General features: G+C 38.9%; 1 protein-coding gene across 1 annotated transcript in view; it reads left to right on the top strand.

Annotated features, from left to right (window-relative positions):
* RPS6KA5 (ribosomal protein S6 kinase A5) overlaps nt 1–24749 on the top strand; it is a 178529-nt gene that overhangs the window by 74558 nt on the left and 79222 nt on the right. The window contains exon 3 of the mRNA XM_034992596.1: nt 188–406. Within this exon, the coding sequence (XP_034848487.1) occupies nt 188–406 (219 nt within the window). The remainder of the gene's footprint in view (nt 1–187; nt 407–24749) is intronic.

A 24749-nucleotide genomic window follows, 5' to 3' on the forward strand; every position in this document is an offset into this window, starting at 1 on the left:
CATGACCTGAGCCGAAGGCAGACGCTTAACCGACTGAGCCACCCAGGCGCCCCCATGAAAGAACTGTTTGGAACAGCAATGAACAACAAAGAATGTTTGTTTGTTGTGCGTTGTAACTTGCAACTTCCAATGAATTGCCATTATGTGGGGTATTTTAATTGTTTTTATTTTTTCTTCTCATTTTCAGCTTATGGAAAAGTATTTCTGGTTCGTAAAATCAGCGGTCACGACGCTGGCAAGCTGTACGCCATGAAAGTCTTGAAAAAGGCCACAATAGTGCAAAAGGCCAAAACCACAGAGCACACAAGGACGGAGCGGCAAGTCCTGGAGCACATCAGGCAGTCACCGTTCTTGGTGACCTTGCACTATGCTTTCCAGACAGAAACCAAACTTCATCTCATTTTAGGTAAGTGTCCATCGTTGGTAGACTTCTAACAAGAACACTTTCTCTTGGGTCTTGAGTTGCAATGAACTCAAAGGGCAACATACTGCAGACTTAGAAGAAATGAAATGTTTTGACCTTCATTCTTCTCTTTGTGGTGGCAATTCCTGGCACACCCTGAACTGCTCTGGATTTGGGACCGCCCAACCTGAAGGAATTTATATTCTTCTATTCCACATTCCTTTATTAATCTTAAGAAATACTGGGGTCATTAGGAGTGTCTGCTTCCCTGGGCAGTGTGCTTCCACTTAAATGTGAGCAGCTGAATGGGGAAGTGGGCCACAGTTTCTGCTTTAGGAGTTCTCAGGAACATCCAGGTTTGGGTGGACAAAGGGATATTTATGGAAATCACTAACTGGCAAAAATAAAAAAGAAGGTCTTCTATTCTTGGAGATGCTTTGCTTTTCTGGTGATAAGCATGCACATAAAGGAGATGCCCACCAGTCAGTCAACAGATCACTCCCATTTCTACCCATAGGCACTTTCTGAATCCTTTCCTTTCCCAAATAGAGTTGGACCATCATATATGAACTTTGAAAACGTCCTCTGTTACGTGTTGTCCGATTGCTTTGCAGAAGAGTTGCACCATTTTCTGTTCCTACTAATAGTAAATGGTAGTACTGCTAATATTGCAGTCTGTCATCATTGACTGTTTCATTTGTTACAGTTTTAGTCCCATTCTTGTGATAATTTGCATTTACCTATTACCGTCTTCTGGTTATCGAACCGTTCTGAGGATTAGATGAGCTAGAATTTCACACAGCGCTCTGTAGGCATTAGCTATTTCTTGAGTGCCTATCGTACACCAGCACTATGCTGAGTATTATCCCTGGTGATCACTAACCCTTACAGCAGTGCTGGTCCAGTCCCCCATTAGTGATGTTGAAGGTTCTAGAAGCTGTATTTCCTGAAGTTACACGGCATGTGTAAACTTGAGAATGCAGGTTGGAACTTAGGTCTGACTCACTTCAAACCTGCCAAACAGTGCTGCCTATATTCTTTGATTACTGGTAGTACAAACAGGTTCTTAAATATATGGGGTAATTTGTTGAGTGCATTTTGGAAATTATACTTTTGTTAATGATGCCTAAAATTGCATTCACTTTTTGAGTCATGAAGTTACACTTCAGGCTCAGTTTGCAATGCTTAGCATCAACTAACAATCCTAAATCTCTTATATAGAGAGGCCACACCCTCCCCTGCTCTGTCACAGTCCCCATTAATGTCATCGTCTGCCTGATGTTCCTACAAGTCAGTATCATTTGGCTCTTCTTTCTGCCTCCTATGTGTATCTGCTCAGCTATGTTATTTACTCATTCTTTTTTTTTTTAAAGATTTTATTTATTTATTTGAGAGAGAGAGAGCATGAGAGGGGGGAGGGTCAAGAGGGTCAGAGGGAGAAGCAGACTCCCTGCCGAGCAGGGAGCCCGTTGCGGGACTCGATCCAGGGACTCCAGGATCATGACCTGAGCCGAAGGCAGTCGCTTAACCAACTGAGCCACCCAGGCGCCCTATTTACTCATTCTTAAATATGTATTCCTGGAGTATTTTTACCTAGTTGTCAGGGGACAGAGCATTTTGATACAATGGTTTCAACTATTCCAGCAGCAGAACTCTTACCCCAAGTGAAAACAAACGTTCAAATGGAAAACAAACAGAAATGAATACCACTACCTGAATCTAAGCTCAAGGGCACCAAGCCCTACCAGTTTATTTCTGTCCCTGCCCTATAAGAATTTCCAGGGAAGCTTTAGCAAGTCCATAAAGACTGGTTGAGGAATAATTACCTTGTTTAAGCTTCTCCCTTTACAGTGAACCAGCTCATAAAAGTTAAATCATGTGCCTAAGATCATACAAGTGGGATATTAGCCAGAAGTAACAAGAACGCATCCTCCTAGACCACCCCATCACATGGCAGCTCTTCTCATGCCCTCTCCTCGCTCTTCTTCAAATTCTCTCATCATAACTGTACTCAATCTTTTTTTGTTTGTTTTTACTGCTTATTGTAAATAGTGTAGTTTTTGTAAACCATGTTTTTAATTTCAAAGTAGAGGAATGGAATATTTTGTATTGGATTAAAAAAACAATAATGTTTAGTAGGGTTGCTTTTTAGCTGTTGGTTCTCCATTAATTTTGCTCTTTGTTGGTGGCCCATAAATAAACAAATGCAGAACAAAACAGGAAAACTGGTTTCTCACACCAGCTCAAGAGTAGAATGTGGACTAGAATAGCACCTCGGCTCCCTCATGAGTGAAGCAGTGCATTTGGAAAGCATGCCCTCTGCTTTATCTCTGCATAGATATATTTAACATAATTTCTCTTTGTGCGTGTTTATAGTTGTTATTTGACTTTCAAGACAAAACTTTTCAGAATCTTAGAACAAGACTTTATTATGAACTCTCTTTATGGTTCTGTTTGCAGTGCTTAGGATGCGCAGTAGGTCAGTTTTCCAAACACCGTGCTGTACGCGTAGCCCTTATTTTGCCATAACAAAATACCACACACTGGGGGCTGAAACAACATTTATTTCCTCACGGTTCTGGTGGCTGGAAGGCCCCGATTGAGGGGCCGGCAGTGTTGGTGTCCTCTGAGGGCCATAAGGAAGTACATGCTCCAGGCCTCTCTCCCTGGCTGGCACATGGCCTCCCTCTTGCTGCCTCTTCACATGGCCCTCCCTCTGTGCATCACACCCCGGTGGGGCTTTTTGAGTTCAGTCATCCTCTAAGAAGGATACCAGTCAGACTGGATTAGGGCCCACCCTGATGACCTCATTTTATAAAAGTAACTTAATTACCTTTAAAGACCCAGTCTTCATATACAGTCACATTCTGAGGTACTGGGGGTTAGGGCTTCAATATATTAATTTGGGGCCGGGGTGGGGGCACAATTCAGCCCATAACTATCCCTAAAGTTTATTGATTAACTGACTTTATCCAGTTTTGTGTACTATTTGAGGTTAATAGCAAGAATTTTCATGTGGAGCTCTTCAGGGACCCAGCTGACCTTTTTGTCTGAAGAATAAGTAAACATTATAGATCTTTTTAAAAAAGATATTTTTTAAAACTATTTATTACTACAAAAGCACATATATGCAAAATATGGAAAAGCAAAAACAAAAACATTTTCACTACCCAGAGTTTACCTCATTATGTAGCAATTGGTTATTACTTAGTATATATCCTTCTGGATCTTTTAGTTCATGTGTCTGCCTGCATGTAATGTTTTATCAAATGAGGTTGTCTTGTACCTACAGTTTGTAACCAGTGTTTTTTTTTTTCAGTTAATGATGTCTGCCTTTCCTGGTTAATAAACTTTCATTTCATTTAATACCCAGTGGTACCAGTTATTTATTGCTCATAATAAACCACTCTACAGTTTAGTTGCTTAAAACAATGATTTATTTTCTCATAATTTTGTGGGTTGGCTGGGCGGATCTCTGCTGGTTTGGCCTGGGCTTGCTCATGCGGTACTCAGCGAGCTGGAGAGTTGGCTGGGCTTGAAGTGCCAAGGTGGTTTTGTTCTCATGTCTGAAAGTTGGTGTTGGCTGTTGTCTGGGGCACCTCTCATCCTCCAGTGCAGTAGGTCAGCTTCTTCATAGCATGGCAGCCTCAGGAAAGCTCATGAAAGGCTGCCAAGAGGGCAAAGGTAGAGGGTGCAAGGCCTCCCAAGGCTAGGCTCTGGAACTCCTAGAGTCTCGCCTCTAACACAAGACCAGCCCAGATTCAGTGGTAGAGAAATAGACTTCACTGGTTTGTTTTTTTTTTAATTAAGGTATAATAGACATACAGCATTATATTAGTCTTAGGTATATAATGTAATGATTTGATATTTGTATATATTGCAAAATGATTAAGTAAATCTAGTAAATCTGATTAATGTCCCTCATCACACATAGTTACAGAATTTTGTTGTTGTGATGAGAACTTTGAAGATTTAACCTCTTAGTTTCAAATATGCAATACAGTGTTATTAACTATAGTTGCCATGCTGAACATTACATCTTCATGACATACTTATTTTTTTTCTGACTTACTTACCTTATAACTGAAAGTTTGTACCTTTTGACTCGCTTCACCCATGTTGCCTACCTCCCCCCACCTCTGTCTCTGGCCAACCACCTAACTGTTGTTCTCTATACTTATTAGCTTGGTTTGTTTGTTTGTTTTTTGTTTCTTTTTAGAGATTCCACATATAGGTAAGATCATATGATATTCGTCTTTGTCTTATTAATTTCACTTAGTGTAGTGTCCTCAAGGATCCATCCATGTTGTCACAAATGACTTTTTTATGACTTAATAATACTCCATTGTGTATATACGTACCACATTTTCTTTATCCATTCATCGTTGATGGACACTTAGGTTGTTTCTATATCTTGGCTATTGTAAATAACGCTGCAGTGAACATGGGGGTGCATGTATCTTCTTGAGTCAGTGTTTCCGTTTTCTTCAGGTAAATACCCAGAAGTAGAGTTGTTGGATCATGTGGTACTTCTATTTTTGATTTTTTTTAAAGATTTTATTTTTAAGTTAGCTCTGCACCCAACGTGGGGCCCAAACTCACAACCCCAAGATCAAGAGCTGCATGCTGTACTGAATGAGCCCACCACACGCCCCTCTATTTTCTTTTTTTTTTTTTTTAAAGATTTTATTTATTTATTTGACAGCGAGAGACAGAGAGAGAGAGGGAACACAAGCAGGGGGAGTGGGAGAGGGAGAGCAGGCTTCCCGCCAAGCAGGGAGCCCGATGCGGGACTCGATCCCAGGACCCTGGGATCATGACCTGAGCCGAAGGCAGACACTTAACAACTGAGCCATTCAGGCGCCCTCTATTTTCAAGTTTTTGAGGAACCTCCCTACTGTCTTCTACAGTGGCTGCACCAGTTTGCATTCCCACCAACAGCACACGAAGGTTCCCTTTTCTCCACATCCTTGCCAAAGACTTCACTTCCTGATGAGGAAACTACAAGTAATTTGTGGCCGTCTACCACACAGGTCCATGTTCACTTTTCACTAATTGTCATATAGTATCCATCATAGCTGATTTGTCCAAACCATGATCCAGTCCAGGAACATGCACTTGGTTGTTATGTCTTTGACATTTCTTAATCTGGAGCATTCCCTTTTTTGTATTGGTCTAAGAAAATATCTTGTAGTATCTGTTAGCTCATCCCTCTCTCTACCGAATTCCAGTAGTTGGGAAGCTAGATCTCATCTTGATAGATTGACATTAAATGTTTTAGCTGGAGTAAATCATAGGTGATATTTCATGTTTCATATTGTGTCACGTCAGGAGAAACATATTATCTGGTTGTTAGTAATGCTGAGACTGAATTACAGAGCTGACAGTCTGCTCACTTTATAACAGGGCTATGTTTTTTCCTTAGAAGTGCAAATAACTTGTGTGATGTTTTGACATTTTATGGTTTTAACAATTAACACTTGATAATTACTTGCTTACACCAACTATTTTTTTTAAGATTTTGTTTGTTTATTTGACAGAGAAACAGTGAGAGAGGGAAAACAAGCAGGGGGAGTGGGAGAGGGAGAAGCAGGCTCCCCGCAGAGCAGGGAGCCCAATGCGGGGCTCGATCCCAGGACTCTGGGATCATGACCTGAGCCGAAGGCAGACACTTATCCACTGAGCCACCCAGGCGCCCCTTAAACCAACTATTTAATTATGAGTTGCAAAATGGTGATTTTCTAAATCTGTCATTTCTTCTGTATTTATTGGCTGGCATTCTTTTGTCAAGTACAGCCTTTTTTTTGTCATTCCTTGGTTACCCTGAGATACAGTTTCTAATGGAAAGGCAAGAGTCATTCCCTTACCTGTCAGTATTCAAAGTAAGAAGTTAAAAATCTAGCTCAAATGGGGTTATATTTCAGGGTCCCTGATACCAACTCCTGTCAGTCATAACCAGAGGTAGCTTGCTGTGCTTATTGTTCTGACCGTTGTTTTTTTTTTTTTTTTTTCCACTTAGTGTATCCTAGAGCTCATGCTGCACAAGTTCATAAAGATCATCTTGTTCTTTTTTATCGCTTTGTAGTATGCAGTTCTGTTCCATTGTGTGCGTGACCAATTCTCTACTAGAAACGGGAGGGCTGTTTCTAATCTTTTACTTTGTTGCTTCGGGTATAACTTGCACATTTCATTTCCCACTTGCATAGGAAAAAACTGTACTTGATTCCTGGAAGGAGATTACTAGATCTGTATTTTGCGTTTATCCTTCCATAGGAGTTGTAGCATTTTACATTCCCGCCAGTGTATTGGAGTGCCATTTCTCCAGAGTATCGTCACACTTGCGGGTATTTACCTGTCTCATAGATGAGGAGCGGCAGCTCTGTGTAGAACTAATGTGCATTCTTCTTCTTAGAGTGAACATCTTTGCTTATGTTTTAAAGGTCATTTTTTTTTTCCTGAGAATTATTTATTTGCACCCTTTGGCCATTTTCTCCTTAATTTTCGAGGAGCTCTTAGAATAACCATTTGCAATATGCATTGTAAAAACTTCCCTGCTTTCCATTTTTCTCTTGACTTTATGATGTTTTTACCATGTAAAACATTTAAATTTACATGTAGTGCAGCTTATTTTAAAGCAATGTTTATGGCTTATGGATTTTCAGTCATAAGCCATAAAAGATCTTCTCAACTTTGAGGTTATAAAGGAATTCACCAATGTCTTTTCCAGTGCTTGTATAGTTTTATTTTTTGCAGAGTATTTTGATACATGGGAACATAAAATAGTATCCATCCTCATCTTTTTCAAATGGCTCCTAGTTTTCCCAGTACCATTTAGTAAAAAGTCCAAGTTTACACTGACTTGAGGCTCTGCCTTTCCCATATTTTAAATTCTCATATATATATTAGGGTCTGTTTCTTGATTCTTTGTTGTGTTTGGTTTGTTGAATCATCTGCCATAATCATGCTATTTTAGTTTATCAGAGTTCTACAGTGTGCTTTAATACCTGGCAAGGCTAGTCCCCTTTATCTTCTATTGCTCTTATTTTTCAGAATCATTTGGAGGCCCATCATGTTTGTTTATTTTTTAACAAGAACTTTAAAATCAAATTGTCTAGTTCTGGGGCAGGGTGAGCTTGTTAGGGTTGTTTTCATTGGGATTGATTTGATTTGATTTGATTTGATTTTTTTGAGAGAGAGAGAGGGAGAGACGGTGTGCAAGGCGAGGTGGGCAGAGGGAGAGGGAGAGAGAGAATCTTAAGCAGGCTCCACGCCCAGCACAGAGTCCAACATGGGGCTCAATCTCACGACCCTGAGATCACAACCTAGCTGAAACCAAGAGTCCAGTACTTAACCGAGTGCACCACCCAGGTGCCCCTCCCTAAATTTTTTAAGATTTAAAATAATCCCAGGGCACCTGGGTGGCTCAGTTGGTTAAGCATTGGACTCTTGGTTTCGGCTCAGGTCGTGATCTCAGGATCGTGAGATCGAGCCCTGCATTGGGCTCTACGCTCAGCACAGAGTCTACTTGAGAATCTCTCTCCCTCTGCCCCTCCCACTCATGCTCTCTCTTTCTCAAATAAATAAATAAATCTTTAAAAAAAATTTAGGGAGAATTGATACTTTTATGATACTGGTTATTCCTGTTTCAAGAACATGGTAAATCTCATTTGTTGAAATCTACTTCTGAGAACTTTGGGAGTATTTTGTCATTTTCCTCCTACCCAAATTTCTTAAGTTATTCTTAGATATTCTGTCATGTGTTGCTGTTGTACACGGGGTCTTCTCTTCCACCATATCTTCTAGCTGAGAGCTGACAGTCTTTGTACATTAATTTTATACCCTGCTGTCTCACTGCATTTTCTCACCCTCCCGCAGCACTTGTGTGCCGCCCTGTTCTTTCTCAGCCTGCCCACAGCATGCTGCTTGGTCTTGTCTCTCAGTTTTGCTGAAGGAACAGGTTATGGAGGTTTATAATCATTCTTGCTGTTCTTTAGGACATTTTGGGGGCACATCTAGGTTGCTACCACACTCCTCCTAGGATTCGTGGCTCACGGGGGATTTCTTGACCAGTTTCATTCCCTTGGGATAACATTTGCCTGATTGGCACAAGCTTCTCCAAATGATAAGATTATTATAATGTCAGTATTATCTTGACAGATACTTACTTTGACATTTGCCGGCTATGGAGTATAGTATTCCTCTCAGAACTTGAGTATGTACTACTGTTTCCTACAACACCCTTTCTTAAGTTGCCGTTGCCTTCCATTCATTTCTGTTGTTTCTCCGGTCTTCTACCTCAGAGCTTAGGCGCTTAGACTTGTCGGTTGTAATTTGTTGACTGATCCTATAAACCCGTCTGTTATAAGTCACATTTCTGGTTGGTTTTTTTTTTTTTTAATTCTACATCATTAATATCTTCTTAGGCTCTGTTGTGGTTTATATCTAATGGCATCATATAGATTTATTGGATTTTCTCCTTTATATTTTTTTAGCCTTTCCAAATCTTATAACATGCAGATGATACTTCCTTTTAATAACTTTTTTTGTACCTCTCTCTGTATGGTTACAACAAGAAATATACAAATATTTCCATCTGTTTTCTCTCTCTCTCTCTCTCTGTCTGTTAAAATTCGTATTCATTTTAACTAACAGCGGGAGGGACTTTATGTGGAAAATGATCTATAAAAACAATTTTTCTTTTGGTGTTCTCTGATCTGTTAGTGGCAATTTTGTCAAAACACCAGCTGATTTATGACTGTGTAAACTACCAGATTTATCAGTAGAATTAAGACACTAAAGAAGACAGTGAAGAAGCAAATCACAAAGGGTTTTACAAAGGTGATGCCAAGGAGCATTGTTCACAACAAATGCCACCCCAGCCTTGTAGACAGTTCTGTCACTGTGAGTCATCCTTTGAATATGAATTAAAGGTATTTAAAACATTAAAGTTTTGCTTTTGAGTATTAATGTCTCTTAAAATTTACAACATGAGGATGTTGCTGAGATGGTAAGAGTTGGAGTGGATCATGATACATTGCAGTCAGTGATACGTAGCAAAACAGACAGTAACTGAGGGGGTTTCCTTGCTTTGAAGTAAATATGACTGATTCATACAACACTGATAGAGATGTCTTAGAACTTTATCATGATTTTGATAAGCTGGAACACATTCGCAAGGAGGTGCTATTAGAATGTTGAGCTGAAATCAAAAGAAAGAAAAAGTAAGATGACTTTGGCATGACGTTAAAAAGAAATTATTTTCAGGTGTGTGTGGTACATCATGTTAAGACTGTACTTGAGATACAAGACAAGACAAGGCACAGTCGAGAGATTTGGGTGGTCTGGAGGAGGAAGAGTAGATGGAAATGAGAACCAGAAGTGTAGGAGTTAATGTATTTGAGGCCAGTCTGAAGGAAGAGAAAAATTTGTAGGAAAAAAAAATAAAGAAGGCCAAGTAATAGTGTGTGGTAGGAGTAGGAGGGAAGGGCAGACTATGGGACTAAAAGCAGTTAGCTCTTTGGAATTTGCTACCATAAGAGGAAACATGAGAGAGAAATGCTAAATAAGACAATTTGAGATTAAAAAGATTAGAGGGATGCCTGGGTGCCTCAATCAGTTAAACATCCAACTCTTGATTTCAGCTCGGGTCATGATCTCAGGGTCTTGGGATGGAGCGCCACATTGGGTTCTACGCTGGGCGTGGAGTCTGCTTAAGATTTTCTCTCCCTCTCCCTGGGCCCCTCCCACTCGTTCTCCCTCTCTCTAAAAATAAAAAAATAAATCTTTAAAAAAAAAGGTTAGATGACAGAGGTCAGAGTATTCCTGGAAATAAGTAGGTCTTGAATGAAAGCAGAACTAAAGGATCTTTCTTTGAAAGGAGATGTAGGATTTCACCCTTCTTTTTGTCTGTTCATTCAGCTTCTCCTCCTGCCAGCTGATTTCCATGAGATTGCATAAACAAAACATAGCCTTGAGAAGTTAGCCCAGCTCTTTCCATGGTTATCTCTTTTGCATCCTCAATGGAAAGTAGTGCTGTGTAGGTCATTTCTGTAATCTTCAGTAGCATTTGAAGACTCATCAAACTCAGTATCTTGAGTGGATTTCAGTTTCTCCACCTGTTAATAGAAGCATGTAAACTAAGAACAGTGGAGAGTTTTCTGGGTTCAACAGTAAGTGAAGTCAGATGTGCAGAGGTCTTGAGTTACTGAAACTGTCCTCCACCAGCTAACAATATATGTTCCTTCTCAATGAAGTGAATTTGTTCCATGTTCTTAATTCTCTTATAGCATGACTTCACAACAGTGATGCTTATGGTGTGAACAGAAGAAGTTATTGCAAATACTTAGAAGTGACTTTGAATACCTATTTTTTGTTTTGAAATGAAAATAAATAATATGTATATAGAAAGTAATAATTGTGATTGAGAGCAGATGCTGTTTACTTTCATGTTAATTCCTTAAGATACATTTTCCCAGTCTTACTGAGATACAATTGGCATATAACGTTATATTAGTTCAAGATGGACACGTAATGATTTGATATATTTGTATGTTACAAAATGATTACCATAGTGAGTTTAGTTAACACCCGTCACCTCACAGTTATAAATTCTTTTTTTTGTGATGAGAAATTTTGAGATCTACTCTCTCAGCAACTTTCAAGTATACAATACAGTATTGTTAATGAGAGCCCCATAATATACTATCTGAACTATTTGAATAATTTTCTGTCTTAGGGGGTTACTGGAATCCTGGAAATTTTGTGGGGATCTTCAGTTCAAGTTCTTAAGATTAATTCATTGTTTTAAAAAATAAATTTACTAATTTTTAAAGGCTACTTCTCTCTCTTCCAATCTCTACCCACCTTCCTATACACACAGAGAAGACAGACAGGCACACACACACACACACACACCGTGTGTTATTCTAAATCCAAGAAGGAAATGTGATTGAGGATGGGGTAGGCTTACAATAACAAAATGAAATCTACTTGGTCTTATTAAGTATCTGTGTAAATTGTCATTGAAATAAGACATAAATTGCATCCCTTATATGAAAAAATTTGACCTAAATTAAAGGAACATCATTCTAGTAAAATAGAGAAAAAGATTCTTATTTTATTTTATTATTTTTGAGAGAGAGAGAGAGTGTGTGTGTGTGAGCATGGAGAGGGGAGGGAGAGGGAGAGAGAGAATCCCAAGCAGACTGCACGGCCAACATGGAGCCTGACGTGGGGCTTGATCTCACAACCCTGGAATTATGATCTGGGCTGAAACTGTAACCAACTGAGCCACCCAGGCACCCTGAGAAAAAGATTTTTAAAAAAGGAACTATAAAGAATCTGGCATTGCTATTTTTAATCATTTTCTACAAGGACATATCAATGCATTACAGTACTAGAATTGCTGCACATTGGTAGAAGTCTTTAGCACTGTAACTTGTTACTTCTCTAGACAAACTTCACCCGAACTTTTGGGTGAAGGCTTTTTTTCCCACAGTCCATGGGCCTAATACTGAGCCACTTTAGAAGCATAGGTGCCCTTTGAGGACTCTAAAGTAGAATACATGATGGCTCATATGAGAGATGATAGGTGCCTTCACATTCTTCAAGTTCACTGTGTAGATTGCCTGGAGGATTCTTTGATCCCAAAGTACAAGAGGTGAACTGCATCAAGATACTGTCAATTCTAAAACTCTTCATTCATGCCACAAACATTTGCCTGCTTCCTGTGGGCCTGGTGCTTGGAAATAGTAGCAAACCACCTAGACAAGATTCTAGTCCTCAGGGCCTTGTAATCTGAAAGGGGTACAGACATTAAATAATTTAGTACACAATTAAGTAATTAGTTGAAGTGAATAGTTGGAAGGAAATACAGAGGGCATTAATAAGGGCATATAATGAAAATACCTAGGTCTAGTCAGGGTTGTCAGGGAAGACCTTCCCAGAGAAGTGACATTTTAAGTGTAATTTAAGAGGAAGAATAGAAGGTAGATGAGCAACAGGAGGGGATAGGGAAGAACGTTGCAGGCACAGGGCTCCACCTAGCACGAATGATAGCCCGAGACCAGAAGGAGCCATAGAGGGCTACCAGAAGGCCAATGTGAATGCAGTGGAAAGAGTACTCTGCAGCGTGGTTGTGAGGTCAGATCCTGCAGGGCTTTTAAATCTTGGGAGTCGGATGGACTTGTGTGAACTTGAGCAAGTCCCTTGGTTACAGGCATGATCTATAACTTACTAATGTCTCTATTAGCCTTTTCTGCATAACAGACTAGGCCAAATTAAGTGGCTTTCACACAGCTGTTTTGGGGGAACTCTGTTTGGGCTCGGCCCACAGGGATGGTTCTCACTTTGCTCTCCTTGAAATCTTTCTCTTGGTTTGCAGAGGGCAGCTGAGTAATAAATTTGTATTATTTAGAGCCACCAGGTCTGTAGTAATTTGTTAAAGCAGCAAAAGGAAGCCAAAAGAGGGTAAGTAAGGAGAGTCAGATATCCACATAGAAACTCTATAAGACGTTTTTCCATGAAAGGAAGAAGAAAGAGAAGATGGGACATGCAAGATTTAGGGAGAATGGTAGCGTGTTTTAAAATGGGAGAGATTTTGTGGTTTTGAATTTTCACATTATTTGTGTGATTTCTGAGTTATTTTTATGCTTCTTAGAGACACAGCATCAGAGTGCTCATCTGGCACTCTAACTACTATCACATAAAAATCTTTAAAAGCAAGTTAATTGCACTTGAATAAAAATCAGATCTCTCTGCAACTTTAAAACTTGATGATTGCACTAAAATATCAATTCTATAAGAACATTTCTCTTTAGTTTAATACTGACTAAAACTAATTGTACCCTACTAGTACTTTATGGTAATATATATGTTAAACATTTACAAGCCTTGAAATTATGCTTACATTGAGAAAGTAGACATCCAGACACCATAAATTTGAATTTTATGTTTTAAATCATTACAATTAAACTTGGCATTATTTTGGTAATTGGTCTCTGTAAATAATAACAGTGGTTAATAGTCACCATGCCATAAGTGCTTACTGTATCTCTGGCCAGGTTTAACTCTCGATAGCTCATTGAATCCTTATGACAATATTATGTGGAGTTTATAGTCACATTTTACAGGTGTAGAATATGAGCCATTAAACATAAAAAGATCCATTTGGCAAATACAAAAGAAATAAGATAGAATCATTTTTATCTTACGTTGGCTTAAATCTCTGCTTTTTAAAATAATTTTTAAAAATTTGCATATGGTTAACATAGTTTCGGGTGTACAACGTAGTGATTCAACTTTTCTATGCATTATGCTATCTCACCACGAGTGTAGCTACTAGCTACTGTCTGTTACCATGCAACAGACCATTAACTCTATTCTCTGTGCTATTATGCTTTTTGTCCCCATGACTTACTCATTTCATAACAGGAACCCTATTGATCCATTTTGCCCATCTCCCCACCCCCTTCCCTCTGGCAACCATCAGGTCTCTGTATTTATTAATCTGATTCTGCTTTTTGTTTGTTTATTCATTTGTTTTGTTTTTTAGATTCCACATATGAGTGAAATCTGGTGGTATTTGTCTTTCTCAGTTTGACTTATTTCACTTACTCTAATACCCTCTAGGTCCATCCATGTTGTAGCAAATAGGAAGAGATCATTCCTTTTAATGGCTGAGTAATAGTCCATTATGTAAATATACTACATCTTCCTTGTCCATTTGTCTATCAGTGGACACTTAGGCTGCTTCCATATCTTGGCTCTTATAAATAATGCTGCAATAAATGTAGGTGTGTTTTCATATTCTTTGGGTAAATACCCAGGAGTAGAAATACTGGATCATGATATTTTTATTTTTAATTTTTTGAGGAACCTCCACACTGTTTTCCACAGTGGCTGCACCAGTTTGCATTTCCACCCACAGTGCACGAGGGTTCCTCTTTTAACACATCCTTACCACCACTGATTATCTTTTGTTTTTTTGATTCTAGCCATTCTGACACGTGTAAGGTGATATCTGATTATGGTTTTGATTTGTATTTCTTTGAAGATTAGTGATGTTGAGTACCTTTTCATGTGTCTGTTGCCCCCCTCTGGATGTTTTCTTTGGAAAAACATCTGTTCAGGTTCTCTGCCCATTTTTTTAATCTGACTGGTTTTTGGTGTTGAGTTGTATAAGTTCGTTATATATTTTTTATATTGACCCCTTGACATATCATTTTCATATAAAAGCTTCTTTTAGTTTACTCAAGGAACCAGCAGTCAATACAAGCATCATTTATGGTATTCCATTGTGTGGACCATGAAATATATCAAGTCCCTCTGCTGCACACTCAGATTTTCTTCCCCTCTTCTTTATTTTGCATTGAAAAATTTCTGTATCTTGGAAATGCCTATCAGATTGGTAACAATTTAAACATAATGATAATATCAAGAGTTGGTGAGACCTTGGCTTTTTAAGGCATTCATTTACTGTTGGTGGGGAATGTAAGTGACTCTAAGGCTTTTTGAGGAAAATACTTCTAAAATATTGTCAGCAATTATGATAATTTAATAGTAAGTATGTTACAACTTAGCAATCTATTTCTATGAATCTGTCCTACTAATCTATTCCTGCCCAGACAAATGTAGACCAACGAACATAGAGAAGGTATGGTGGAATTAGAAAATCATCATTGGATTCTAGATGGCTAGGTGATAGTTGGATGAGGAATACAATATTTCTACACAGTCTCAATTCATTTCCCCATGATTTACCAGTTAATTATAAAAGGCAACAGTATCTTTACTATGGAGAAACCTGGCAAACACCACACTAATGATATGATCAAAATTAACACCCAGTATTGGGAGAACTAGCATCACATGCTTCCTGATATTTTCTAAGACAGGTAACATCATTTCATTGATATGTCTTCCAAGAATGCATAACCTGCATCTAATCATGAGAAAACATCAGGAAAAAAAATGAAATTGAGGGTTTGAAGTTCACAAGGTAACTGAACTATCCTCTTCATAGATGTCAAGATCAAGTAAGAAAGACTAAAGGTCCAGACTAAAGACCTATATCTCCAGTGCATTGTGTGATCATAAACTAGATCCTGGACTGGAAACAAAAGTAGCTAGAGAGAACATTAGTGGGACAAATGACAAAATTTGAATAGAGTGTGCGTTAGATAATAGTGGGGTTTTTTTTTAAGATTTTATTTATTTATTTTTTAAAGATTTTACTTATTTATTTGACAGAGAGAGACACAGCGAGAGAGGGAACACAAGCAGGGGGAGTAGGAGAGGGAGAATCAGGGAACCCAAGGCGGGGCTCGATCCCAGGACCCTGGGATCATGACCTGACGCTTAAGCAGATGCTTAATGACTGAGCCACCCAGGCACCCCTTAAGATTTTATTTTTAAGTAATCTCCACACCCAACGTCGGGCTCAAACTCACAACCCTGAGATAAAGAGTCACATGTTTTACCGACTGAGCCAGCCAGGCACCCCTAGATAATGGTGTTTTTATCATAAAGTTTCTGATCTTGATAATTGTGCTATGGTTCTATGAAAAGGTATTCCCCCCACCCCCCTTAGGAGATGCACACTGAAGGATTTAGGGGTAGGAGCATGATGTCTCCAACGTATTCTCAGGAAGAGTATGAACATATATAAAAACTAGAGAGAGAGAGAATACTAAAGCAAATGAAGCAAGTGTAAACAATTGGTGAATTTGCATAATGGTTATGTGAGGATTCCTTGTACTGTTCTTGCAAATATTTTTGTAAGTTTGAAATTATATCAAGGTAAGTTTCAAAATAAATAGATAAAACCCACAGGTAAGGCATTATGACCTAGGAAAACTTTTTAAATCGGGCCCAGATGTAATGACAGTTCTTACCAGTCTTCCTTGACTAAAGATGATGCCAAATTTCATTTCACTGTTCCATATAATGTAAGCCTGTGGAACAAGATCAGAGTATAACTCCAAAATGGTGTTATTCAAGTTTGTAGCTCTCTTCTGCTCTGACTTTGTCCAAAGCCATTATAGTATATCCAGAAAGATGTATCGATTACATGTATGGCCTTTGTATGTATTATTTCTCACAACTGAATATTTGATGAGATTTGGACTGCAGACAATTTGAGGTTCTAATCTCTGGCAAGAACCTAGACAGTAGCTCTTCTGTGTTGCCAAATTCAGATTCCTCTGCTTTAACAGGCAGGCGGACTAAGGTGATGACCTCTTAGGAAAAATTAAGGCGTCTTCCACAAGGTTGGGGGTATTCCTGTAGGCAAGGCCAAGTACCCCTCCCCTTTTTTAAAGAAAACAGCCCACAGTCCATTCCTACAAGATAATAAATTAACTCTCTTAAATTATGTGCCATAAATGTGTCAGTGATAATTTTAGCTTGGCACATTCTCAAAAAAGATTGAAACTCATTGTTTACTGTGCCTATTAAAAAAAACCAAAAACATCTCAGGGGTGCCTGGGTGGTTCAGTGGGTTAACCATCTGCCTTAGGCTCAGGTTATGATATCAGGGTCCTGGGAATCAAGCCCTAAGTCAGCCTCCTTGCTCAGCAGGGAGTCTGTTTCTCCCTCTGCCCCTTCCCCTGCTCATTCTCTCTCTCTCTCAAATAAATAAAATCTTTAAAAAAAAAAACAAAAAAACCCTCAGTATAGCCACCCTAGAATGTCTGCTTCTGGGTATTGTGACATTCAGATGAGCCCTCCAAAACTTAATTGTGAAAACTGTAAGCTAGCAAAATTATATGACCAAATATATAGAATTATTGGCTCTAAGCCATTTACATATTTGAAGGACAGAGCAGTTGATCTTAACGCAGTTTTTTGGACAGTAATTGGCAAGACCAACGGCATGATGAGGCCGCTCCTAGTAAGTGATAGTAAAACCATATTTGGAAGGGGTAAAGGGCAATTCTAATATGGCATAAAAAAATCACTCTTTGGAGTCAGACTGCCCATGTTCATAATCCCTGTTCTCCCACTCACAGGATATGCAACTCTGGATAATTTGTTTAGCTTCACTATTCTCTAGAGAGTACCTGTTTTCTCTGGGGATTATACTATTAGAATAGTATCTAAGAGCACTGTTTATGAGGGTCATATTCATTGCCATATCTAAGTGGAACAGGCACTTAGAAGGTATCCAGCATCTCTGGTTGTTATTACTTCTTTGTCTGGTCTCAAAAGTAGCGGGCTGTGTTAAGATACAAATTTTAAAGGAGAACAGCCAAAACCCTGTTTTATGTCACTGAATTGCTACCTGTCAGTAGTCCTTTCCTGCTTCCTGACTTATGGGTTGTTGAGATGCTGCGTCCGTACAAACAGCAGGAGCCAGGAATGTTCACTGAGTCAGGGCCACGTGGTCCATTTTTGTCATATGTCCAGAGAGGCAAAAAAGACTCGGGAATATCAGTAAAAAACAGAACATTCTCGTGCTGTTTCTGACAGTTTCCCTGTCATAAAGAGACTAAAAACAGTTCGCATTGGCTTAAAAAAAACAAAAACAAAAAGCCAGACTTCATGTTTGCAAAGAAATTGGCAGAACCTTAAGAAATCTAATTTCTAGAAATCTAATGAATCCATAATTTATACAGAAAAGTTATTACTCAGGGTAGACAAGTTGGCATGGACCAAGAGCCCACCAAGCAGGTGGACCTGAAATAATTCTAGTAATAGTCCGCATGCAGGGGCTTTATTCAGTGTGAGCTTTTTAGTAAGTCTTTTAGGTGAAGAAATGTAATTTATTGCTCAATAGGAAAGGGATGGGGTGGGGATGGGGTTCCTTGAATTATAAAGCTGAGAAGACTCTTCCTTTCAGATGTCTCTAAGGATCTGGGTTTTCACAATGTCACCGACCACATCTATGCCATTACTAACTGTCCCAGAATGTGCCTGCATTCCTGAGTCTGGTGTTCTCGTTCAAAAGAGTACAAATTTTATAATTCAACTCATATTTAGCAATAGCCCTATGGCCTTTTCTAAATTTTGTTTTATTGTTGTCTCACTGCCTGGCTAAGTTGTTTTTCCTTAGGCACACCAGCCCCAGCCTTATCCTAATAGATTTGCTAGAGCTCTTGATAAACACACAGGTGTTAAGACACCAGAAATGCGGTCCCAGCACATCTTCAGGAGTCAGACATCTTGTTGAAAATGAAAACCCCTTGCTCCATTTCACTTTTTAAAGCTCTGAACCTCACCAGTCCAAGTCTAAACGCAAATAAGCCCCAGGAGAGTGAAGACAGGCCAGGGGAGAAGTGGTGGGATGTGAGCTCGGTGCCGTGGGGAAGCCAGAAGTGGGTGTGCGTGCTGTAACCTGTAACCATCAGGTTGACGGTGCTCGCGGGCTGTAGGCCGCTACTCTCTGCTGTTGCCCACGTGCCAGCAGCCGGCACTCACTGCTTTGTTCGTAAATAGACTTGAGAGGAACTTTTCCTTTCCAATTTTAATGCTGTTTTTAGGGGTGATGTTCCTTAAACTTTGATTTTTTGTTATTTTTTTTGGCTTACAACTTCCTGGAGAATCTGATAAAAGCTGTGGACCCTCTCTTCTCAAGAGAATGCACAGATTCTTACATATGCTTGAAAACAATTGTGGATAATTTCAAGGGATGTATGTGAAGTGCTTTCAGGGTGGTTCAGGAAACCTCCTCTTCATGCTCTAAATCCGTCATAAGAATTCCTCTCCCTCAAAGGGTTCCAGAAGGGCTCTTTTGTACCTCTTAACAATATCAGGAGATATAATTGAGGGTAATGATCATGATAATGGTAACTACCCTTTATTGAGCTTTTACTATTTGTCAGACACGGTGCATGCCTCATGTCCAGAAACGAACTTTGGATCATCCTCTCCAAACCTATTCTTCCAGCAACCTTCCCCATCTCCAGGTAACACCAACTCCATCTCTTCAGGTGCTCAGGTGGGGCTGGATCCGTACCCCCACCACCGCTGTCATCTTCCTCCTAGCCACCATCCGCACTCACCTTCCTCTTTCGCAGGTGGTCTCCTTATTTCCACCTTTGCTCTTCTCAGAACAGAAGCCAGAGCCATTGATCCTAGGAAATTGCAAGTCTTATCATGCCACTATTCTACTCAGAATCCTTTAAAAGCTTCCTGTTTCATTCAGAGGAAAAGATGAGATCCTTCCAATGGCCAGCTCAGCTCCAGAGGCCACAGTTCACTTAGATCACAATACGTTGTGCAGTGCATAACATACAGAGCAGCCCAGTAATGGTCTGCAAGACCTTGCACGAGCTACCCCACCCCCCTAGCTCAGTTACTTCTGTGACCATGTCCCTTCTCCTACTTTTTCCTCATTCACTGTGGTCTAGCCATGTTAGCTTCTTTCCTGATCCTTAGATACACCAGGCCCTCTCCTGCCTGAGGGTCTTTGCACTTGTTACTTATGCCAGGAACAGTCTTTCCCCAAATATCTGCTTAGTTCATGTCTCCATTTTCTTAAATTCTTTGCTCAAAAGAATTTAAGACCACTGACCACTCTTATTAAAATACAGTCCTCATCTCTATCCTGGCATTTCCTTTCTACCTTTATCTGTGCTACTTTTTCCATAGTAACCATCATCTTCCAAAATATTCATGGTATCTAATTTACTTATGTTTCTCTCTTCCCACTGGAATGCAGCCTTCATTAGGATGGAGATTATTATCTGTTTAGTTCAGTATATATGTGCAGTATCTAGAAAAGTGATTGATACATAATAAGGTCTCAAAGTCTGTTGAATGAAATGAACAAACTGTAGGAAAATATATTGTTCACCTTTTATAAATATGGTTTTAGATTCAGAGATTAAGCAACTTGCTCAAAGTCACATAATCGATGATTCCCGGTATAGCTAGGATTTTTGGATTTTCTGACACTCAAGACCTGTGTTCTTAAATACCGAAAAATATTTCTTTCCAAGGATGTGTAAAATAAGAGGTCAAAATGTAGTTCAGAAGATGCAGTCTTACAAGGCCAAAGAGTCAGAAGTTGGAGTTTAGGGCTAACAGAATGGCTGCAAATTGGTGGAGGAGAGGCACCCTGCCAGGAAGGGAACACGGGTGAGGTGGTTCAGAAACCTGTGTGTGTGGACCGACTTCCTAGCATTGATTGCAGGGGGCGAGAACTTCAGTGGCCCAGACAAGAGCTGGAAGGCTGAAAGCTGAATAAAGATTCCAGCAGCTCCAACCTCAGGGGAGACAGTTTAGAGTTAAATTTCTCCCAAGGTACAGGGACTTGGTAAACTCAGAAGACTTTCATGAAAATTCCAGAAGAGCTATGCCGTAAGAGTAAGAATCACACTCCCAGAATCAGAACTAAATGATGATAGTGAATTTTAACCCATTGAATAAAATAAACCCATGAGTCCCTTCAGATATAAATAAATAAATAAAATGATGTAGGTTGGAATAGTTACATGGTTTCAAAGTACCTCTCCAAAATTACTTGCTAATTACAAAGGTGAAATAGATAACTTCATGGTAGAGAAGCTAAGGAGACACCGCCTTAATCAGATGATCAAAATGAAAATCATTAATATTAGGATGAATTAATGGGCTAACAGAATGGCTGCAAATTGGTGGAGGAGAGGCACCCTGCCAAGAAGGGAACCACCTGAGATGATTCAATGGCAAGTGAGGAGCTACATGGACCTGCATTCCAGGGAAACAAACATAACTAGTAAAAGTTATTTAAAATAAAAAAAATTTTTTTAAATCTCTGGAGGTTGGCCTGTGGGTGGGCATTCAGCAATTGAAGAAACATTTATTCAAGAAAATCTAAATGTCAGTAAAAACAGAAAAAGTGGGTGGCTCTTGGGCCTTGACCTTCTGCCCTCCCTGACGCTGTATGACAAAAGCTCCTATTTGGGTGGGTGTGGCCAAGAAGTTGGGGCCTTCTCTCCCCTCACCTCCCAGTTAAGAATATAGTATCTCATCAGGAGGTTGCAGGACACTGGTATTTCTCATTCACCCAGCTCTGTGTTACAGAGGCTAAATTCCTGGCAAATGTGGCTGAGAGGTTGGGAGCTCCCTTCCTCCACCCGGCCCCCACTCATAGGGCAGAAGTTTTATTCCAGGCTTGGAAGGTTGAGAATACAGAGTTCTGATGCCCTTACCCCACCTCATTTACAGGGTGAAGATTCTGTGCTGGTAGAGGCAAGCTGAGAAGGCCAGAGACTAGTGCCTTCATGCAGCACCTTGTTAGTAAAGCAGGGGTGTCACTCTGAGAGAAGTGGGCCACTGTCTTCACCCCCAGCTCCAGAGCAGTGGATCAGAGATTTCCCTAGAGGGAGAGGTGTAGTTCATAAGCACAGAGCTCTGAAGTTCTTACCAAAAGAACTGACTTTATTTGAAGCAAAGTATGTGGGAAGTTCAAGCCTAAGGATGTTTTTGAGGGAGAAAAATGGAGATTTTGGTGGTAAGCAATTAAGAGGAGGCTTGGTAGCTCCATTAGAGCAACGAAGTAAACTGTTGGAGTACTGGAGAGTACGAGGGAAATAGTCAATTATGAAGAACACTCTTGGGGTCAGAACAAATCTCAAACACTGGCCTCAAAAACTAACCCTACAAAGGAGCCTGAATTTATTGACTCAGACTGTGGAGTACTTTATGCCCCAGGGCATTATTGAAAATAATAGCTCAATCAGCCAGCAATTAGGGGAGCCTAACAACTGGGTGTAATACCAACAGAGGTAGACAGCTTACCAGGTCAGGAAAAGAGAGTAAAAAAGAGCCCTGCCAAACCACTGTGTGAATGCCGAAGGTTGTGCCCTCTAAGGAGCAGCATCAGAGATTTCTTACAGATAAAACAAACCATACAAAAATACCCAAGTTATTTAATAAATAAAGAAAAATAATAATAAAACAAGCCTCTGGTGGGGGTAGGGAGTTGGAATCAGATAACTTGAGTCCACAAGAAAAAAAAAGGAAGAGAACCAAAAATATAAATAAGAAGGCTAATATGCTAATTGTCAATATATACTTGTTCTCCTCTCAGCTTCTTTGAAAGACATAAAATATATAAAATAATAATATATATTGATGGCTTTGTAACATGTAGTTGTATAACAATTGTATAACACATATTATTGTATGTATATAACAATAATAGCATAAAAAGGAGAGAGAATGAGCTGTATAGGAGTAATATATATATATATATATATACACACACATATATATGTATATAATATATATCACTGAAATTAAATTGATATAAATCTGAAGCTGTTTTTGTTGTTAATGTTAGTAAGCCATAGAGCAACCACCAATAACTAAAAAAAAAAAGTGAAATTCATTGAAGGAATTAAAATATCACACTAGAAAATATTCACTTAGTGAAACAGAAAGTAGTAAAGGAGGAATAGAGAAAAAAACTATATAAAATATATAGAAAACAAAAAAGTAAAACAGCAGGCAGAAATCCAACTATACCAATAATAACATTAAATGTAAATAGACTAGACCATATAATCAAAAGGTAGAGATTGTCAGATGGGGGAAAAAGATTCAGTGTTACGCTGTTTATAGGAGATACAGTGTAGATTCAAAGACCAAATAGATTAAAGAAGAAAGACGGAAAAAGATAAATCACACAAATAGCAACCATAAGAAAGCAGGAGTGGCTTACTAATATCAGACAAATAGACTTAAAAAATGTTACCAGAGATTAAAAGGGGACACCTCATAATGATAAAAGGACCAATTCATCAGAAAGACATAACAGTTATAAACAAATGTGTGCTTAACAACATAGACCCAAAATACATGAAGGAAAACTGACAGAAATGAAGGGAGAAATAGACAAGTCAACAATAATACTCCACTTCAATAATGTACAAGATTAGGCAAAAGAGCAGCAAGGAAACAGAAGATAAACCACCTAGATATAACAGACATCTGTAGAACTCTCTCCAAACAACACAGCTGAATACATATTTTTCTCAAGTGCACAAGGAACATTCTTTAGGATAGACCTAGGCTGTTCAAAAAAAAAAAACAAAACACCTCAATAAGTTAAAAAAGATTAAAATCATACAAAGTATGTTCTCTGACCACAATGTAATGAAATTCAAAATCAGTAACAGAAATTTGGGATAACCACAACTGTGAAATTTAACAACATACTCTTATATAACCAATGTGTCAAAGAGAAATCAGAAAATACTTTGAGATGAGAGAAAATGAATACACTACATATCAAATCCTATGAGATACAACTAAAGCAGTGCTTAGTGGGAAATGTATAGCTGAATTGTCTAAATTTAAAAAGAAAAAAAATGTATTTCTTTGTAAGAAGAAAAAAATGTTGAAAAGAACTCAAACCAGTAACTTAATCTTCCACCTTAACGCAGTGGAAGAAGAAGAGCAAACTAACCCCAAAGGAAGCAGATACAAGGAAAATAATAAAGATTAGACCAGAAATTAATCAAATAGAGAATGTGCCAACAATAAAATGAATGAAACCAAAAGATAATTCATTGAAAAGATAAACAAAATCGACAAACCTTTAGTTAGACTGATGAAGGAAAATGGAATAAGACTCAAATTAGTAAAATTAGGAATAGAAGAAGGGACATTAATTCTGATAACAGAATTTAAAAAGGTCATAAGAGAAAACCATGAACAAATATGCCAAAAATTAGGTAAGTTAGATGAAATAAATTCCTAGAAAGGCACAAACTATTAGAATCGACTGGAGGAAATACAACATCCGAATAGATCTTTAACAAGTAAGGAGATTGAAGGAGGAGGAGGGGGAGGAATAGTAGTAATAAACTAACCACAATGAAAAGCCCAGACCCGGATGGCTTCCGTAATGATGCTACTAAACATTTTTTTAAGTATTTTTTTTTTTTATTTGAGAGAGAGAGAGATCGTGAGCATGGGAAGGGTAGAGGGAGAAGAAGACGCCCCGCTGAGCAGGGAGCCTGATGCGGGGCTCGATCCCAGGATGCTGGGATCATGACCTGAGCTGAAGGCAGACGCTTAAACAGCTGAGCCACCCAGGCATCCACTACCAAACATTTAAAGAGGAATTAATACCAGTCTTCATAAATGTCCAAAATATAGAAGAGGAAGAAACACTTCCCAACTAATTTTATGAGGCCAGTATTATCCCAATATCAAAACCAGACAAAAATATCAAGATAAAACAAGAAAACTATAGACCAATATCTCTTATGAATAAAAACACAAAAATCCTCAACAACATACTCTCAAACTGAATCTAGCAACAAATTAAAAAGATCATATACCGTGGCCAAGTGGGATTTATCCCAGGAATCCAAGGGCAAGTGAAAATCAATTAATATACCTTATCAGTCAT

Source organism: Mirounga leonina, unplaced genomic scaffold (genome assembly GCF_011800145.1).
Source record: "Mirounga leonina isolate KUSES-001 unplaced genomic scaffold, KU_Mleo_1.0 Mir_82, whole genome shotgun sequence".
Taxonomy (NCBI): Eukaryota; Metazoa; Chordata; class Mammalia; order Carnivora; family Phocidae; genus Mirounga; species Mirounga leonina.